General features: G+C 40.0%; 1 protein-coding gene across 10 annotated transcripts in view; it reads left to right on the forward strand.

Moving 5' to 3' along the window:
* The window catches only part of LOC139762740 (major facilitator superfamily domain-containing protein 12-like), a 201,602-nt gene that overhangs the window by 47,065 nt on the left and 132,595 nt on the right, over window positions 1-21,942 (forward strand). For 8 of the 10 annotated variants that reach the window (XM_071687824.1, XM_071687816.1, XM_071687821.1 and 5 more), the window contains 2 exons: window positions 7,137-7,344; window positions 17,611-17,728. In XM_071687824.1, the coding sequence (XP_071543925.1) occupies window positions 7,137-7,344; window positions 17,611-17,728 (326 nt within the window). The remainder of the gene's footprint in view (window positions 1-7,136; window positions 7,345-17,610; window positions 17,729-21,942) is intronic. The other 2 variants (XM_071687825.1, XM_071687826.1) reach the window with 1 other exon arrangement.

Here is a 21,942-nt window from a genome sequence, read left to right on the forward strand (position 1 = left end):
GCTCTCTAAATGTATGTATGACATAATTTGCTCCAAATGAAGTGATCTCCCTCTATTTATCTTCTTTGGTTAGTCATAGGTAAATATATTGGCCTCAGTATACAACATGATTCTTTGAAATCACCAAGATGTGTACAGATAACCTTATACATTTATCGGACAAGCGTTGTACAACATCCTACCAAAACCTAAGTTCAGAGAAAGAGAGAGAAAACACAACATTCCAATATTTTTTTTTTTCTTTTGTATACAAGCACTTTCTCTTAATTTTTCTTATATCTTACATGTTTCTTAGTCTCTTATGAATTAAAAAGATAGTAAAGATACATACTGTTGATTTATACACAATCAAATAAAAATGATTTACATTTTAGCACATGACAATCAGACTTTTCAAAAGATTATAATTCTGTACTTAACGTAAGAAAACTGAACAAATTATAATGGGTAGTAGAAACAATTATATCCCTGGGGATAGGGGATAGGGGATTAAGAATACTTCCCACGTATTCCCTGCGTGTCGTAGAAGGCGACTAAAAGGGGAGGGAGCGGGGGGCTGGAAATCCTCCCCTCTCGTTTTTTTTTTTTTTTTTTTTTTTTTTTTTCAAAAGAAGGAACAGAGAATTGGGCCAGGTGAGGGTATTCCCTCAAAGGCTCAGTCCTCTGTTCTTAACGCTACCTCGCTAATGCGGGAAATGGCGAGTAGTTTGAAAGAAAAAGAAACAATTATTGAAAAAAAGAGCGGCAATGACTGGAACAAATTTGACACTGGAACATTTCTATGTTGTGATTGGACCTCTCATCTAGCTTGTGATGTGACTTTGTCAGACTTATTAGAAATCTTGATTCCTTGAGGGATGAGGGTATCAATTGCTGATTAGTGTTGCAGCCATACTCTGATGAGGCCATTACTAAATGGCTACATAGTTATGACTGGATGCCTTCATTTTTTGAGAGAATGAAGGGGAGAAATGATACTTTTTACCATTCTGATAAAAACTGCTGGCATAGGGCTTAGACCATTAGGCATGTTTGCAAATTGCCCCTCTTAGGAACTTTCTTCAAATGGCCAAGATGGAGATTTTTTCTTAAGTGTCCTGTAAGCCAAAGCATGTTACCATGAATTTGTTGGAAGGATCTGCTTCATTTATTGAATGGTGGTTATCCTTATCCACTTTCACATTGAATTTCTTGAAAGTTGACAAGTCAAAAGGTCATTATTCCTTGGATGAGATTTTTTTTGATCTAGAAGAAAAGAATGTTTGATTACACAGGCCCTGTCACTGAAGTAGTGACTGTTCTCTGAATCATGTGTGGTGTAAACAGGTAATTTATTTTTCCCAGATGGCCACCCGAATTCAGTTTTATTTTTTGTGTTTCTTTTGCCCATGGCCATGCCTGCTACATCTTTAGTGAAGAGATGTATGAGGAATCAGTTAAGGAAGTGGTATCTAATCTTTGGAGGGTTGAGTACCTTAGTGATTTAGAGGGACCATGTTAATTGCAGAGAAGCAGAAGACATTTCTGAGATAGTATGTTATTCTGTTTGTAGGATGAATAAAATTCCTTCCATTTAGAGATCTAGCATGGACAAGGCTTCATCATCATAGCTAATCCAGACTTGAAAACGTCATGAAGGATAATACATGTGGTGGTTCTCTTAAGATGCATCTAAAGTCCACCTTCCTGTTATTTAAGAAAACAGAGACTGGATTTAGGTAAGACTGAGCTTCCTTGTTTTCTTATGAACAGGTAGGCTTTCTAAAAAGTTCATGTTGGTCCATGAAAAACTAAGAAAACTTGTTGATGGGGTTGCAGCCCCATCAGACCCACAGAAAAAGTTCTTAAATTCTTTTCAGTTATAGAACTGGGACTTGAATGCAGCCAGCAGATCATTTTAGAGAATTTAATTGTTAAAATAGGGTTGTCACCCAAAACCTGATTACAGTGAAGGGGAATTATGGTTCTATGCATGGTGGTACCAATGATAGAGAGAAGTAGTTTAAGGTATGAAAACTTATGAAAGAGAGCACTGGGAATCGTGAACCTCTAAACAGGGAACATTCCAAGGGGGATTTTTCAGGCCTTGCACCTTCCTGTTGACTTCGTGCCACTTTCTTTAGTACATCTCCAAATCATTTGCACTCCTTCCCTGCAAATGATGTCCATACATCTCTCTTTTCTCTCTAGCAACTGAACTTCCACATGCCATTATGCCTTGGAAATCTTCCCAAGGCCTTTCAAGCAAACTTAAAGATAGAATATTCTGTTCGTGTGTAAGACTCCCTTTTGCTGCAGTAGTGTATGCAGACCACTACTATAAAGTAGCACATGATAGCTTTTGAGAGTAAACATAATAATTACATAATTATGTGCTTTAACTCAGAATGTTATTTCTAGGAGTTTTACACCAAGGACTACATTGTCAAGGTGTACAGGAAATGACACACTGGCAGATGAAGATTGAATGAAGCTGTAAATAGAATGATATGCAATGCTAGTGACAGAGCAATTAGGAAAATTTATGGTCCAGTTGATGAAAACTTTGGAAAAATGTATATCATACAGTCAGTTCATATAAGCATAAAGTGAGATTGTAGAAAAAGCCAGAAACTCAAAGCATTAGAGAGATTAATAAACCAGGAAGTAGAAAAACTTTATTTTTGGAGTAGATAAGATTATCCTCCTGACTTAGGAAAGGGGAAAGATTACTGGAGGCTATGAAATTGCTAGATGCATTTTTTTTTTACAAAAGGAAAGGAGAAGAATTGGTTGTTTTCAAAACATAAGAGGCTGTCAAATTATGGTTATGTGTGCTTTAGAGTCATCTAGTCAAGGGGTACTTAGAGTTGGTTGTATTGAAAACATAAGAGGCTGTCAAATTATGGATATGTTTGCTTTGGGGTCATCTAGCCAAGGGGTGCTTTGTCAAAGAAAGTTTAAAACAAGGTGTCATTTAGGGGAGAGTATAATCAAATGTGATAGACCAAGCAGAGACCAAGCAAAGAGAGCACGAGAAAAGCAAAGAATACAGTGAGATAGCAAAAACTGGGAGACACCAAATCAGATAAGAGGATGGAACACCTCTACCAGCATTACCGACAGGTGAGGAATGTTAAGTGATGGAAATGTCAAACCGAAAGTAATGTATAAAAATGCTGATGGATAAGTAGTAAACAGGAGAAAGCTGGAAATTAAGGATTGTGTGAGGGAAATTACACCAAGTATTGTTGATGAGGAAACAAAACTTACTAAAAGAGCTTACTTGTTCAGCCCAGATGGGTACATGATGTTAAGGATGGAAAGAGAAGGTAAAGGAGGGGAAAGATTACCCCTCTTAATAAAAGACAGCCATAAGTTACTGAAAATAGTTGAAGATGGGCCATTCCAAGAATGCACGATGGGAAGAGTAATTTTATGAATGAAGTGCATAATAGTGGTGATATAGAAAACTTCATAGAATTCTAGTGGTCTAGACCACAAAGGAACAATCAGGATAGTAAATGAAGCTGAGAAACATGCACTTCTTAGAGAAGGTGAAATAGTGATGTTGGGAGATTTCAGTTTTAAAGCATTAGACTTGCAGAATTTGGATTCTCAGGGGGACAGGGAATCATGGAAATACAAGTTCTTAGAGTGTGTACAGGAAAGTTTCCTATGCCTGCATGTTAGTGAACACACAAGGATGAAAGGGATTGATACACCATCTTAGGTCTATCTATCTACTTATACCACTGACACCTGTTCCAGTTGGAACTCCCTCAAGGGAGTGGCCACGGCAGTAGAGTCTCCATAGCTAGTGAACTCCCATGCTGATTCTTAGCCTTGGTGCTTCAACCTTAACAGGCCACTGGCAGAGGGCAACTCTAGCGCAGAGTTTGCAGAGGCTCCGACTACTTTTACTTATTGCTCCTACCTGTTACTTCTACCTAATGTTCCTCCCCACCTGATACTCATGCTTAGATATTCTTACCTACTACTTCTATCTGTTGCTCCTACCATTTTGCCTAAAGGCAGGGCTAGTGCATAGTGCTCTCTGAAGGAAAATGTAGAGTTACGAGGAATGAGTTGTGTGAGTTAAGGAGTCAAGTGTTGTTAGGCTTACATATGACAATGAGAGATTGTATGTTTTTGGACAGAATGTCAGTAGTCGTGAAGGTGAGGCAAAAAGAAAAAACAGCTACCTAGGTCAAAATAATGCAACTTGACAACCACTGAAGTGTTGGCTCGTTAAGCAGCTTTCACTAACCCTCCTGATACTCAGGTGGGTAGTACTGGTAATATACCTCCCTGGTCATTGGCTGCTTACCAGCTACTTCCTACTAAGGTCTTATTTTCACATACTAGCATTGATGTTGCAAATGTCGTATATAATGCACTAACTGGAAAATTTGGTTATATAATGGTTAAGTTTGAATGAAAATGAGGAAATTAGACTGTAGATATGAGATGGGACTTAGAATGGAGATATGAGATGGGATTTAAAATGGAGATATGATTGCTGAAGCTGGACAAACATTGGCAGTTTCTGTGGTAACATGGATTGGGAAATGGAATTCTTTAGCCAGGAGGCAGGATATGGTTGTGAAAAGTTCTGTAATATTTACAGAGGAGTAGGAGCACAGATACCTCTTGCTTCAAATACAGAGGGAGATTTATTAAGATAGAGGGAAGGATGGCTTAATCAAAGATGTCAGAAAACAAGGGAGCTTTGAGAAGTGTAATGGCAGAGATGTAGCAGCCAGCTAGCATAAGTAAGGTTTAACAGAAAAAGTGACAATTATTACAGAAAACAAAAAGAAACAAAAAAACTTTTGAGAAATGCTGTAGACAAGGAAGCAGAAAATTGAAAAAATGCTTTAGACAAGGTAGCAGAAAATCCAAAGTGTTAACATGAATTCTTTAGGAGGAAATTTGTCAGTGAAACAGTCATTAATCAGGCAAAGAGATTCAGACCTACAGGATGATGTAAGGATATTATAGGAACTGAATAACAAGTTTAAGTCTTTTCACGGTGGCAGATACTACAGCCTGACCATAAGTGAAATTAGATGGAGAGGAGGATTAAGAAAACACAGATATCTAAAAACAGCATCAACAGAATACTAAAAGATCTTATCTTGTTCAAGGCTCATAGTCATGATGTTCTGAAAATGTTTGCAGATACACTATACAGACCCTGGGAATTATTGTTCAAGATGTTGTGGGAAAAGGAACATGCCAAGGGAGTGATAAAGGGCAAGTTTCACGCCCATCTATAAGAAAGACTAGGAAGAGGCACTGAACTACTGACCAGTCTCCCTGACAGGTGTGTGGTCTGTAAAACACTGAAAAGATAATCAGAAAGCAAATGGATGACTTTCTACTGAGAAATTGCCTAAGTGAGAGGCAGCACAGTTTACAGGAGAGGTTATGTGTAGTGAATCTCTTAGATTTTTATGAAAGAGTGAGCACTTTCTTAGACATAAGAAAAGGCAAGGTCGATTATTTATATGTGGACTGCCAGAAAACATATGACACTGTACCACTTGGGAGGCTGATTAAAAAGCTGGATCACTGAGCTGGAATAAGGGGGAGACTACTCTGATGGATAGAAGATTGTCTTAGTGGAAAGAACAAAGGACATGTCAGAGGGGCTTTCTTTAAATGGGTAGAGGTCATCAGTGGAATGCTGTAACGCTCTGTTCTGGGACTACTTCTATTCTTGAACTACGTGAATGACTTGCCAGCAGGTAGTGAGAAGGATTACACATTCCAAGAGGACCTAGAGAGGCTCCAAAGTTACAGCTGAGTGAGTGTGTTAGTGGTATTAGTGATGGGTGATTTGAATGTGAAGGTGAGTAATTTGGCGATTGAGAGTATAGTTATGGGGACAAGTGGTATTCTCAAATATAGATGGGAATGGTGAACAGCTTGTAGAGTTGTGTTCTGAAAAATGACTAGTGATTGGGAATACCTGGTTTAAAGGTATATGTATACGTATGTGATCAGATGAGATCAGAGTAGATGAATCTATTTAGCTTGGAAAAGAGAATGTTAAGAGGTGAACAGATGAAATTATTCGTGATGATCCAAGGCTTTGATAATCTTGATCTATCAAGTTACCTAAGCCCTGATTCATCTGATTTTACTCACGGTGATAGATACAAACTCGTGGGCAAGTGATTTACCTCGGATGAGGCAGATTATCTCTCTTTCAAAAAGATTATTAACTTATGGAATGATCTGCCAATTAGAATTGTTGAAAGCATTACTATAGATACGTTTAAGAATAGAATTGATGAATGCTTCACTTCAAGTCCACTAATTTCATTATTTGTACTTTCATGGTCAAAATGACAGCTTGTTATTCTCTTTGAATTATCTTATGTATTCTAACTTTTGTCACAGTATTCTGTGATTTTATGATACCCTCCACTAACACAACAGCATTGAAAGGACCCATTGGTCTGTTGCTTTTTGAATTCCTTATGTATTCCTTTATAACCTTTGTCTTGAAGACATTACAGTAATTGATTTAAGAGAATCACCAGATGTTGATGTTATAGATGAGGACTAGATCCATAGTGCTTAGTCTTCTTCCATATTCTCTTATCAAAAGTAGTTGCAGGCATGTTGCATTTTAGTGAGGTCACATTCAGCTTTTGTTGAGGTCATTTTGCAGACCTATGTTCCGTAGCCTCACTCCTGTAGTCTGGGTGAAGAGAAAGGAGTTTTAAATCGTATCAGTATTAGTTAACCAAGTTGTTGTATGTAATTGATTCACCCCATGTATTCAGGAACAGTTAATGATAAAGATAGATAGATATATCATCTTCATCGAGTTTGATGAAAAAGGAATTGAACCTATTGGTAACATTGAGGATATGCTGGTTGAAAGTGATATATATTGTACTAAGAGTAGTAATATATAGAATTTTAAGTTTTCTTTTCAAGGTAGATTCAGTTATGGACAAGTCCTCATTAATACTAATACTTAGAAAAAAAATAAGGACAGTGATGTATGAGTTTTGAAGAGGTGGAAAACTTGCTTTGTAAAAAGTTACTGGTCATTATATGTTGGAAAAAACTAGTGATGTATAAAAAGAAAATAAGATTAAGAGAAAGTGTGCTTCATGCTCATCAACTCATTGCAGGTACAGCTTGCGTAATTTGTGCCTTCCCTTTCATCTTTCTGGGATGTCTTGGCTGCAATTATTCCCATGATTGGGCACAGGTGATCTACTATGCTCCATTTGTTGTCATCTTCCAGTTTGGCTGGGCTGCTACACAAATCAGTCATCTAGCCCTCATCCCCTCCATCACTCAAGATCCACATGACCGCACAGAGCTCAATGCTGTTAGGTACCTCTGTCTTTTGTTCTATGTGTATTTCAAATTACTTTGTGAATGATAGATGACAAATATTTTTACAGCTAAAGACTTTGAGTTTATGACAAAAGTGAGAGTGACTCATTTTATATTGAAGCTGAAGCTGCTGCTTCTTCAAGTTTCATAATTAGTTTTATTGATGTACATAATTTCAGCCGTATACTTTCTATAATTTGTTTTTGAAAATGTGATTCTGCTCTTGTATGTCCCTGTAGTCCCTCCTCTTCAAGCTAATCACTATTTGTAACTTGCAGTATAGTAACATTCCAGCTGGCATGACACCTAAATAGTGGAATATCTGAATGGCTAAGCCTTTTTTGAAAAGCAGATTGGCTGTAACTTTTGGGGAGATTTAATGCTAGATGTAAAAACATTTCTGTAAATGTCTGCCCAGCTTGAATGTGATTTAGACCTTCACGTGCCATTTGGCTTGTTCGCAGGTGGGTGCTACTTCTTATGATTACTGGATTAATTACGTCACAGGCTGTAAGCCATTAGATTGCCTGATATATGAAGAAGGGGACTGGCAATTACTCTCATCCTCACACTTTTTTCTTCTCTTATGTTTTTGCACTCCCATCAGGCCCATTTCTGTTTGCAGTTTTCCTTTGATGCTTTGTTTATTGTGGTGATCTGAGGTTATCTATAGAATTCCTAAAATATATAAAAGCTGTTAGAAGAACAAACCAACTGCAGTTTACACCAGTACCCAGCCTCCAGTTCACCACGCTTGTGTTCAATATTATCTTGTTTTGTTATTTCTTACTTCCCATATATTTTTTGTTTTTCTTAAAGTCAGTTGCTATTTGCAGTGCATGTAATATTTTGTTATAGGCTTTGATATGTTGATGAGATATTTAGATTTTGGAAGATAAGTGTTAGAAGGCAACTATGATAAGCACCAGATCTTTGAATATGTTTTGCTTTATTACCATGTGTGCTTAAATGCCACTATCTAGTGTCCATATGTTTTCATGAGTGTGTTTTACCAGTGTTATGAATTTATTTACTTTCTTTTGAACCTATTACTGTTCTGACAAAACTTTGCTTTGTGTGCTTAGTTGTTGTGAACTGTTGATATGACGCTTAAACCTGACAAACAATCTCCTCCCAGGAGAGAGTTAGTGTGTCTTTTAGCATGAAGAATGGCATCAGCAGATCCACTGTCTTTGACATCAGAGTGGCTAGGTTTAACTTAAAGGTCTTTGCACTGCAATAGGAACTTGGTAGGTCAGCCAAGACTGCTCCAACTCTTCCACAAACAGGGTTCACTTCTTAGACCATTACTCTTCTTGATCTCTATCAGTGACTTGCTTGCGGGTATGAAATCTTACCTGAATATGTTTGTGGATAATGCAAAGGTCATGAGAGAAGTGAAAAGCATGGAAGATTGTGGATAATGTGAAGGTTATGAGAGAAGTGAAAAGCAAGGAAGATTGCATCAGTTTACAAGGGGACTTAAACAAGCTCCAAAGTTGGCCTGAAACTTGGTTGATGAAATTCAGCCCAAGGAAATGTAAAGTAATTAGAATGGGACTAAGTCCTAGATAGCCTCAGTATGATTGTTACATATGGGAAAATAAATCTCAAGATTTTGCATTTGAGAAGGACTTTGGGGTTGACATGCTTCCTAACCTGTTGCCAGAGTCCCATATTAGGAGAATATTGGAGACAAACTGTCTACTGGCAAGTTTCAGAATATCTATCTGTCAATGTTTCTGACACCCATTCCTTCCAGGAAGTTCCATCAAGGGGTTGGCCAAGGCAAAAGAGCCTCCACTTATCCCTGTCCTTATGTGCCTCCTTTGCATATGCTATTTCACGCATTCTTCCACCATTTCTCTCCCTCCAGTAGTTTTCCACTCTATTTCCCCATATCACAAGTGTTCTTTGTCTCACACCAACCCCTTTGATTGTACCATCGTACACTTTCCCTGTAAGCTCCTCATCTTGCATTCCTTACACATGCTCAAACCACCTCAAGGTTTTACATTTTGCCCACTCTACTACTACACAATTCATTCCCTTTGCATTTCCTGCCATACCTTATATCTCATAAACCCCCTCATTTCTTTCTTCATTCCATCTAGTCATGTCATATGTGCCTCAATTAGCTCATTTACAGCCAGAATTCTTGGCTTCTGTGACTCATTCTACTTCTATGTTTTGACTGTATAGGTCAGGGTTTGGAGGACTATGCTGTCCTTTAATCCATTTTTCTCTTCCATAACGACACTTCTACCCATCATTATTCTGTTAAGGGACTAAGTGACTCTTCCACCTTGTGCTACTCACTCCCTTGTCTCTCCCTCCATAGCACCAAATTTACCCAAGATAGCCCCTTAACACTGAAGTTCTGCCACCGCTTCCAGTCTCTCTCCCCCATATCTGTAACACAGTTTAATACACTTTCTTCTTTCATTCTACATGATTTTGCAAAATCTATACTTTCACTCTGTTTCCATTCACTTACCATTACTGTACTTTTAATCACATTTATCTTCAATTGTATATGCCTACACACATCATAAAAGACACTTATAACCTTCTGCAACTCATCTTCACTCTAAGCAATTAATACAGTATTATCCACAAACAAGTTTGTCATTAGCCACCGTACCAAACTACCAATCTCCATATCTGCACCCTCGTGCCCAAGTTTTGCTTTCACCTTTCTTATCACTCCATTCACATATATATATATCTTTCTTTCTTCTTTGATACTATTCGCCATTTCCCGCGATAGCTAGGTAGCGTTAAGAACAGAGGACTGGGCCTTTGAGGGAATATCCTCACCTGGCCCCCTTCTCTGTTCCTTCTTTTGGAAAATTAAAGAAAAATGAGAGGGGAGGATTTCCAGCCCCCCACTTCCTTCCCTTTTAGTCGCCTTCTATGACACGCGGGGAATGCGTGGGAAGTATTCTTTCTCCCCTATCCTCAGGGATAAAATATATATATTTTTTTTTTTTGTCGCTGTCTCCCGCGTTTGCGAGGCAGCGCAAGGAAACAGATGAAAGAAATGGCCCAACCCACCCCCATACACATGTATATACATATGTCCACACACGCAAATATACATACCCACACAGCTTTCCATGGTTTACCCCAGACGCTTCACATACCCTGATTCAATCCACTGACAGCACGTCAACCCCGGTATACCACATCGATCCAATTCACTCTATTCCTTGCCCTCCTTTCACCCTCCTGCATGTTCAGGCCCCGATCACGCAAAATCTTTTTCACTCCATCTTTCCACCTCCAATTTGGTCTCCCACTTCTCCTCGTTCCCTCCACCTCCGACACATATATCCTCTTGGTCAATCTTTCCTCGCTCATTCTCTCCATGTGCCCAAACCATTTCAAAACACCCTCTTCTGCTCTCTCAACCACGCTCTTTTTATTTCCACACATCTCTCTTACCCTTACGTTACTTACTCAATCAAACCACCTCACACCACACATTGTCCTCAAACATCTCATTTTATTATTTATTTATTTATTTTGCTTTGTCGCCATCTCCCGCGTTTGCAAGGTAGCGCAAGGAAACAGACGAAAGAAATGGCCCAACCCACCCCCATACACATGTATATACACACACGTCCACACACGCAAATATACATACCTATACATCTCAATGTACACATATATATACACACACAGACACATACATATATACCCATGCACACAATTCACACTGTCTGCCTTTATTCATTCCCATCGCCACCTCGCCACACATGGAATACCATCCCCCTCCCCCCTCGTGTGCGAGATAGCACTAGGAAAAGACAACAAAGGCCCCATTAGTTCACACTCAGTCTCTAGCTGTCATGCAATAATGCCCGAAACCACAGCTCCCTTTCCACATCCAGGCCCCACAGAACTTTCCATGGTATACCCCAGACGCTTCACATGCCCTGATTCAATCCACTGACAGCACGTCAACCCCGGTATACCACATTGATCCAATTCACTCTATTCCTTGCCCTCCTTTCACCCTCCTGCATGTTCAGGCCCCAGTCACACAAAATCTTTTTCACTCCATCTTTCCACCACCAGTTTGGTCTCCCACTTCTCCTCGTTCCATCCACCTCTGACACATATATCCTCTTGGTCAATCTTTCCTCACTCATTCTCTCCATGTGCCCAAACCATTTCAAAACACCCTCTTCTGCTCTCTCAACCGAGCTCTTTTTATTTCCACACATCTCTCTTATCCTTACATTACTTACTCGATCAAACCACCTCACACCACACATTGTCCTCAAACATCTCATTTCCAGCACATCCACCCTCCTGCGCACAACTCTATCCATAGCCCACGCCTCGCAACCATACAGCATTGTTGGAACCACTATTCCTTCAAACATACCCATTTTTGCTTTCCGAGATAATGTTCTCGACTTCCACACATTCTTCAAGGCTCCCAGGATTTTTGCCCCCTCCCCCACCCTATGATTCACTTACGCTTCCATGGTTCCATCCGCTGCCAGATCCACTCCCAGATATCTAAAACACTTTACTTCCTCCAGTTTTTCTCCATTCAAACTTACCTCCCAATTGACTTGACCCTTAACCCTACTGTACCTAATAACCTTGCTCTTATTCACATTTACTCTTAACTTTCTTCTTTCACACACTTTACCAAACTCAGTCACCAGCTTCTGCAGTTTCTCACATGAATCAGCCACCAGCGCTGTATCATCGGCGAACAACTACTGACTCACTTCCCAAGCTCTCTCATCCACAACAGACTTCATACTTGCCCCTCTTTCCAAAACTCTTGCATTCACCTCCCTAACAACCCCATCCATAAACAAATTAAACAACCATGGAGACATCACACACCCCTGCTGCAAACCTACATTCACTGAGAATATATATATACATATATATTTTTTCTTTTTTCATACCATTCGCCATATCCCGCGCTTGCGAGGTAGTGTTAAGAACAGAGGACTCGGCCTTAGAGGGAAAATCCTCACCTGGCCCCCCCTCCGTTCCTTCTTTTGGAAAATTAAAAAAAAAACAAGAGCGGAGGATTTCCAGCCACCCCTCCCACCCCCCTCAGTCGCCCTCCACGACACGCAGGGAATACGTGGGAAGCATTCCCTCTCCCCATCCCCAGGGACAATATATATATATATATATTTTTTTTTTTTTTTTTTTTTTTTTTTTTTTTATACTTTGTCGCTGTCTCCCGCGTTTGCGAGGTAGCGCAAGGAAACAGACGAAAGAAATGGCCCAACCCCCCCCCCCATACACATGTACATACACACGTCCACACACGCAAATATACATACCTACACAGCCTTCCATGGTTTACCCCAGACACTTCACATGCCTTGCTTCAATCCACTGACAGCACGTCAACCCCTGTATACCACATGACTCCAATTCACTCTATTTCTTGCCCTCCTTTCACCCTCCTGCATGTTCAGGCCCCGATCACACAAAATCCTTTTCACTCCATCTTTCCACCTCCAATTTGGTCTCCCTCTTCTCCTCGTTCCCTCCACCTCCGACACATATATCCTCTTGGTCAATCTCTCCTCACTCATTCTCTCCATGTGCCCAAACCATTTCAAAACACCCTCTTCTGCTCTCTCAACCACGCTCTTTTTATTTCCACACATCTCTCTTACCCTTACGTTACTTACTCGATCAAACCACCTCACACCACACATTGTCCTCAAACATCTCATTTCCAGCACATCCATCCTCCTGCGCACATCTCTATCCATAGCCCACGCCTCGCAACCATACAACATTGTTGGAACCACTATTCCCTCAAACATACCCATTTTTGCTTTCCGAGATAATGTTCTCGACTTCCACACATTTTTCAAGGCTCCCAAAATTTTCGCCCCCTCCCCCACCCTATGATCCACTTCCGCTTCCATGGTTCCATCCGCTGACAGATCCACTCCCAGATATCTAAAACACTTCACTTCCTCCAGTTTTTCTCCATTCAAACTCACCTCCCGATATATATATATATATATATATATATATATATATATATGTTTATATACAAATTATTTATTTATTTTGCTTTGTCGTTGGCTCCCATGTTAGCGAGGTAGCGCAACGAAATTGATGAAAGAAATCTTGAAAATATAGGGAGCACTCTCTGAGCTCTCCGTGTTAGCTGGCTGGCTGGCTCTGTATAAGATTTGCAGTGTTTTGACAAGATAATGAAGACGAGATAAAGTGGCATTAGCTGAGCTGGCAAGAGTGAATACATGCATTCCTTTCAACTTTTATTTTGGTCCTTTAGATTTTATTTCCATTTATTTCCTGGGTATAATGAGTATGAGAAAGATGAAGGCACTTACTTGATGTAGATGAAATTGAAACCAAGTTGTGAGCCACTGACTCTGATAGTGAGGAATATCTAATATCCCATTTAGAAGACAGTGATGATGATCACAAGAAGACAGTGCAGACAGTGCTGGTGTATGTACAGTGACCTCATAGTTCAGCATGAAGAGTGTAACACCATCTAACCAAAATCATCTGGAAAAAGTTATGGGCATGCAGTAATATGTTTGGAAAATCTTTCACCTTACAGATGTTTTCAGAATTTCTGACAGTGGTTTTGGTGCATTATTACATGACAGCTAGAGACTGAGTGTAAATGAATGGGGCCTTTGTTGTCTTTTCCTAGCACTACCTCGCACACATGAGGGGAGTTGTTATTGCATGTGTGGCGGGGTGGCAATGGGAATGAATAAAGGCAGACAGTATGAATTATGTACACGTGTATATATGTATAAGTCTGTTTGTGTATATACATGTATACGTGTATGTATATACATGTGTATATGGGTGGGTTGGGCCATTCTTTCGTCTGTTTCCTTGCGTTACCTCACTGACGCGGGAGACAGCGACAAAGCAAAATAGATAGATAATAAATTTATGAAATTATATAAAGGCAAACTAATAGATATGCTGAATGTTAAGCTGATGAATTAAGGCCTTTACCACTCAAGTTTAAGTTTATTAAGTGGAAGAAACCATTATTTGTTCCTGTTCATTCATTATTATTTTGCTCAGGTTTGTGTGTTTTGCCTATTTATAAATGAAGATTTATAAACATTTTATATAACTGCATTACACATGACAGTTAGAGACTGAGTGTGAATGAATGTGGCCTTTTTTGTCTTTTCTTGGTGCTTCCTTGCTGTGGGGGGATGCTATTTCATGTGTGACGGGGTGGTGACAGGAATGGATGAAGGCAGCAAGTATGAATATGTGCATGTGTATATATGTATATTTTTCTTTTCTTTCTTTTATACTATTCGCCATTTCCCGCATTAGCGAGGTAGTGTTAGGAACAGAGGACTGGGCCTTTGAGGGAATATCCTCACCTGGCCCCCTTCTCTGTTCCTTCTTTTGTAAAAAAAAAAGAAAAAAAAAATGAGAGGGGAGGATTTCCAGCCCCTCCGCTCCCTTCCCTTTTAGTCGCCTTCTACGACACGCAGGGAATACGTGGGAAGTATTCTTTCTCCCCTATCCCCAGGGATAAAGTATATTTTTGTGTATGTATATGTTGAAATGTATATGTAGGTATATGTGCGTATGTTTTTTTTTTTTTTTTTTCCAAAAGAAGGAACAGAGAATTGGGCCAGGTGATTGTATTCCCTCAAAGGCCCAGTCCTCTGTTCTTAACGCTACCTCGCTAATGCGGGAAATGGCGAATAGTTTGAAAGAAAAAAAAAATGCGTATGTGGGCATTAATGTATATACATGTGTATGTCGGTGGGTTGGGCCACTCCTTGTCTATTTCCTTGCACTACCTCGCTAAGGCAGGAGATGGCGATTAAGTATAATAAATATAAGATATAGCTGTATTTACAGTTTATACAAATTTTTGGAAATAGAATAATTTTTATGCCATTGTTTTCTTCTTCACTCAGCAGCTTGATGAAATTTATCTGAATTTTGATGTGATGTATAATGATATGTTCTGTAACAAGTTAATATATGATTTAGGATATATTAAACATGTTGTTGGATTAGTTTCAGCCGATTTTTCATCCAAATTTGAGTAAGGAAATTTTTGTAGGATTTTGAATTATTCCACAATTTATGATTTAAAGTACATTATTTATGTTTTTGATAAGTATTCCCCCCCCTCCACAACACAACACCAACACACACACAGTAAACTAGTTGGGCATTTTGTATTTTACTGAAAACCTCTTCATTTTCTGTCAACAATTGGATGTCGAGAATTTCATGATCATTTGGATAAGAAAGTGAAATTTTTGGACTCAAATTTCATGAAATATGTCTAAAGTTATGCAAATTTTGACTTTAATATAGCTGTTTTGTTTTTGTTGGATTAGTAGATATTCAAGAACTACCAGAATATCTAGTACAAAATAATTAATTTTTTTTTTTTTTTTTACTTTTTATAACTTCGCTCTTCGCAATTTGATGTACCAAGGAAATTCTATGATAAGAATGGCACCCCCCCCATTACAATGCATACAAGTCCACACAGAAACATACATACTCAAGTTTCATGTTTCCAGAGCAATTAATGCTTTTCAATCCATAAATAATGTATACACTGTCAATTCTTTTTTTGTCTTTGCAACCTCTGCATGTTTATGTGCACGATCAAACAAAATCTTTTTCATAAAATCTATCAACTCAATTTAGTCTCTCTTTCTCCTCGTTCCCTCCACTGACACATATATCACTGGTCAATCTTCAACTACTCATCAATGCTGCCAAACATTATCAATATATCTTCTTGCTCCTTCAACCCGCTTTTTTACCACACATACTCTAAGTCACCCTTACATGTATTCTGACAAACATCCACCACACATTGTCCAAACATATTCCACAATCCACCTATGACATCTCAATCATATGCCCACTCGCATACATACAACATGTGACATATACCTAAAATACACATTGTACATAATTCTACTATCTCCTTTATTCATTCCCATTTCGCCACCCTCCCCACCCTGAATAGACCACTTCCCTCCAGCCTCCGCTGCACGAGTGCACTCCAGAAAACAAAGGCACATTCCTTCACCTCAGTCTCTCTTCAATATAATGCACTGAACCACAGCTCTGTCCCCCCCCCCCCCCCCCCCCCCCCCCCCCCCCCCCCCCCCCCCCCCCCCCCCCCCCCCCCCCCCCCCCCCCCCCCCCCCCCCCCCCCCCCCCCCCCCCCCCCCTTTTTTTTTTTTTTTTTTTTTTTTTTTTTTTTTTTTTTTTTTTTTTTTTTTTTTTTTTTTTTTTTTTTTTTTTTTTTTTTTTTTTTATTTATTTTATTTATTTATTTTACTTTGTCGCTGTCTCCCGCATTAGCGAGGTAGCACAAGGAAACAGATGAAAGAATGGCCCAACCCACCCACATACACATGTATGTACATACATGTCCACACACGCACATATAAATACCTATACATCTCAATGTATGCATATATATACACACAGACATATACATATATACACATGTACATAATTCATACTATCTGCCTTTATTCATTCCCATCGCCACCCCGCCACACATGAAATAACAACCCCTCCCCCCGCATGTGCACGAGGTAGCACTAGGAAAAGACAACAAAGGCCACATTCGTTCACACTCAGTCTCTAGCTGTCATGTATAATGCACTGAAACCACAGCTCCCTTTCCACATCCAGGCCCCACAGAACTTTCCATGGTTTATCCCAGATACTTCACATGCCCTGGTTCAATCCATTGACAGCATGTCGACCCCGGTATACCACATCGTTCCAATTCACTCTATTCCTTGCATGCCTTTCACCCTCCTGCATGTTCGGGCCCCGATCACTCAAAATCTTTTTCACTCCGTCTTTCCACCTCCAATTTGGTCTCCCACTTCTCCTCGTTCCCTCCACCTCTGACACATATATCCTCTTTGTCAATCTTTCCTCACTCATTCTCTCCATGTGACCAAACCATTTCAAAACACTCTCTTCTCTCTCAACCACACTCTTTTTATTACCACACATCTCTCTTACCCTATTATTACTTACTCGATCAAACCACCTCACACCACATATTGTCCTCAAACATCTCATTTCCAGCACATCCACCCTCCTCTGCACAACTGTATCTATAGCCCACGCCTCGCAACCATATAACAGCAGTACATATATGCAGCAAAAAGCAAAACAGGAACTTTAAAAAGTAGCTAATAAAATTAGAGTAGATAAGAACAGTTTTACTCTTTTCAGATATGGGTTTACTGTAATGTCTAACATAACAGTCTACATTGTGACATGGTTGGTGCTAGGACTTGATACCACTAGCTCCAGTTCTGGTGTTGGGCCTGAGGATGGTGCCAAGTTTAGGGTAAGTGGATCTGAAAGTTGCTAACAAAAGAGAGAACTGAGAATGTATGTAAAAGAAGTAGTTTTAATGGACAGTAATTGTTGATAAATTACATACTATATGATTAGGGCCTGAACATGCAGGAGGGTGAAAGGCATGCAAGGAATAGAGTGAATTGGAATGATGTGGTATACCAGGGTCGACGTGCTAGAGACTGAGTGTGAACGAACGTGGCCATTGTCGTCTTTTCCTAGCGCTACCTCGCATACATTCAGGGGGAGGGGGTTGTTACTTCATGTGTGGTGGGGTGGTTACGGGAATGAATAAGGGCAGACAGTATGAATTATGTATATGTGTACATATGTATATGTCTGTGTATGTATATGTATATATGTATACTTTGAGATGTATAGGTATGTATATGTGTGTATGTGGATGTGTATGTATATACATGTGTATGTGGGTGGGTTGGGCCATTCTTTCGTTTGTTTCCTTGCACTACCTCGCTAACGCGGGAGACAGCGACAAAGTATAATAAATTGATAAGTGAATATGTTTCGAGCCTCCATTTGCTTGTATCCACTGCACATATTCCCACATGGCTCACATGTGCTTATTGCAGAATGTGTTTGTCGGATAGTGCTGTTTCTCCTGAGTGCTGCTCCTCCACTTATATCTTGTCATATGAAATTATTTTTCTCAGCAGCTTCTCCTCTGGCATTGCTATCTATTCTTGGTTCATTTGTTTTAGTTTTCAATAAAGAGTTTAGCCTTCTTTTGAATTTCCTATGAGTCAGTTTATGTAGATTACTTAGTTCTCAAGATTTTTTTTTTTTTTTTTTTTTATACTTTGTCGCCGTCTCCCGCGTTTGCGAGGTAGCGCAAGGAAACAGACGAAAGAAATGGCCCAACCCCCCCCCATACACATGTACATACACACGTCCACACACGCAAATATACATACCTACACAGCTTTCCATGGTTTACCCCGGACGCTTCACATGCCTTGATTCAATCCACTGACAGCACGTCAACCCCTGTATACCACATCGCTCCAATTCACTCTATTCCTTGCCCTCCTTTCACCCTCCTGCATGTTCAGGCCCCGATCACACAAAATCCTTTTCACTCCATCTTTCCACCTCCAATTTGGTCTCCCTCTTCTCCTCGTTCCCTCCACCTCCGACACATATATCCTCTTGGTCAATCTTTCCTCACTCATTCTCTCCATGTGCCCAAACCATTTCAAAACACCCTCTTCTGCTCTCTCAACCACGCTCTTTTTATTTCCACACATCTCTCTTACCCTTACGTTACTTACTCGATCAAACCACCTCACACCACACATTGTCCTCAAACATCTCATTTCCAGCACATCCATCCTCCTGCGCACAACTCTATCCATAGCCCACGCCTCGCAACCATACAACATTGTTGGAACTACTATTCCTTCAAACATACCCATTTTTGCTTTCCGGGATAATGTTCTCGACTTCCACACATTTTTCAAGGCTCCCAAAATTTTCGCCCCCTCCCCCACCCTATGATCCACTTCCGCTTCCATGGTTCCATCCGCTGACAGATCCACTCCCAGATATCTAAAACACTTCACTTCCTCCAGTTTTTCTCCATTCAAACTCACCTCCCAATTGACTTGACCCTCAACCCTACTGTACCTAATAACCTTGCTCTTATTCACATTTACTCTTAACTTTCTTCTTCCACACACTTTACCAAACTCCGTCACCAGCTTCTGCAGTTTCTCACATGAATCCGCCACCAGCGCTGTATCATCAGCGAACAACAACTGACTCACTTCCCAAGCTCTCTCATCCCCAACAGACTTCATACTTGCCCCTCTTTCCAAGACTCTTGCATTTACCTCCCTAACAACCCCATCCATAAACAAATTAAACAACCATGGAGACATCACACACCCCTGCCGCAAACCTACATTCACTGAGAACCAATCACTTTCCTCTCTTCCTACACGTACACATGCCTTACATCCTCGATAAAAACTTTTCACTGCTTCTAACAACTTGCCTCCCACACCATATATTCTTAATACCTTCCACAGAGCATCTCTATCAACTCTATCATATGCCTTCTCCAGATCCATAAATGCTACAAACAAATCCATTTGCTTTTCTAAGTATTTCTCACATACATTCTTCAAAGCAAACACCTGATCCACACAACCTCTACCACTTCTGAAACCACACTGCTCTTCCCCAATCTGATGCTCTGTACATGCCTTCACCCTCTCAATCAATACCCTCCCATATAATTTACCAGGAATACTCAACAAACTTATACCTCTGTAATTTGAGCACTCACTCTTATCCCCTTTGCCTTTGTACAATGGCACTATGCACGCATTCCGCCAATCCTCAGGCACCTCACCATGAGTCATACATACATTAAATAACCTTACCAACCAGTCAACAATACAGTCACCCCCTTTTTTAATAAATTCCACTGCAGTACCATCCAAACCTGCTGCCTTGCCGGCTTTCATCTTCCGCAAAGCTTTTACTACCTCTTCTCTGTTTACCAAATCATTTTCCCTAACCCTCTCACTTTGCACACCACCTCGACCCAAACACCCTATATCTGCCACTCTGTCATCAGACACATTCAACAAACCTTCAAAATACTCATTCCATCTCCTTCTCACATCACCACTACTTGTTATCACCTCCCCATTTGCGCCCTTCACTGAAGTTCCCATTTGCTCCCTTGTCTTACGCACCCTATTTACCTCCTTCCAGAACATCTTTTTATTCTCCCTAAAATTTACTGATAGTCTCTCACCCCAACTCTCATTTGCCCTTTTTTTCACCTCTTGCACCTTTCTCTTGACCTCCTGTCTCTTTCTTTTATACTTCTCCCACTCAAGATATTGTATTAAATAAGCATTCTAGCTTCCTCTTTGGTTATTTATATATCTTTGTTTGGTGCCATTTTGATATATCTCCAGGTACTGCCAGTGATTTGATGATTCTGTGACTACCTTGTAGAGTTGCGTACAGGTCAATGATGTTATTTCTTATACCTCCTTTTTGTTGCCAGGACATATATTTGTATATCTTTGTTTATGTTCTATTTAGACTATAGGGCTCAAGCTCTTTCCTTTTTTCATGATAGTTCATATGCTTTAGTCCACATATCTTGTATTTTTGATTTTCTTTTTTATTGTTTCATTTTGATTAACAGGAATCATACAACACAGCAGGATTGAATTTTACCTTTTTATTCATACTTGTTCGCCATTTCCCATGTCTGTAGCTGTCATGTGTAATGCACTGAAACCAGTCCCCCCATCCACAACTGGGCCCCACAGACCTTTTCTTGGTTTCCCTAGCTGCTTCATGTGTCCTAATTAAATTCATTGACAGCATGTTGAGTCATGTATACCAAATACAGGTACACCACCGATTTTCTGGCAACTGATGGTTTGGCACCTCCTTTATCCCAGACAGAATTACGTGAGGGAACTTGAAATTACCGCAGCCACCAGACTAGTTTACTGGGCCGCCACAGATGGTGTTGTGTGTAGGGCGTGCCTATTTACATTCTTTACACCACTATCGATCCAAGATAAAGTAGAACTGTTGAAAAAATGGACTGTGGTGTTTCAGTGCGTAAGCTGTGCGACATGTGCAGTATAGGTTCACCAACTGTTTATGAGATAAAGAAGCAAAGGAAGAAAATTTTGAAATTCTATGCATACAGCGATTCCAAGAAGCAAATGACGATTAGAAAAGCTATGAAAGATGGTAAGAGTACTGAGCACGATCGTGTGATGATGGAATGGTTTCGACAGTGTCGAAGTGATGGAGTGGACTTGTTAGGTAGCATGATAATGGACCATGCCATGTTGTTCCATAAAGAATTTAAATTACAACATGACCATGACTTTAGTGAAGGATGGCTTCAAAGATTCAAGAAGCGTCATGGAATTTCCACGAATAAAGTGTGCAGGAAAAAACGATCTGCAAACCATGAAGGAGCTGCCGAGTATGTGGACGAATTTGCGAAACTTGTAGCTGATGAGCACCTCCATCCTGAACAGGTGGATAATGCATATGAAACTGCATTATTCTGGCAATACACTCCTAGGAAAACACTAACAACAGAAGATGAAGAATACCCAACAAGATTCAGACAGGAGTGTATCTAGGAGAAATAGCACCTATGACAAGCACTGACATTGCACCCCTGTCCAAACA

The sequence above is a fragment of the Panulirus ornatus genome, chromosome 44, assembly GCF_036320965.1.
Source record: "Panulirus ornatus isolate Po-2019 chromosome 44, ASM3632096v1, whole genome shotgun sequence".
NCBI classification, from domain to species: Eukaryota; Metazoa; Arthropoda; class Malacostraca; order Decapoda; family Palinuridae; genus Panulirus; species Panulirus ornatus.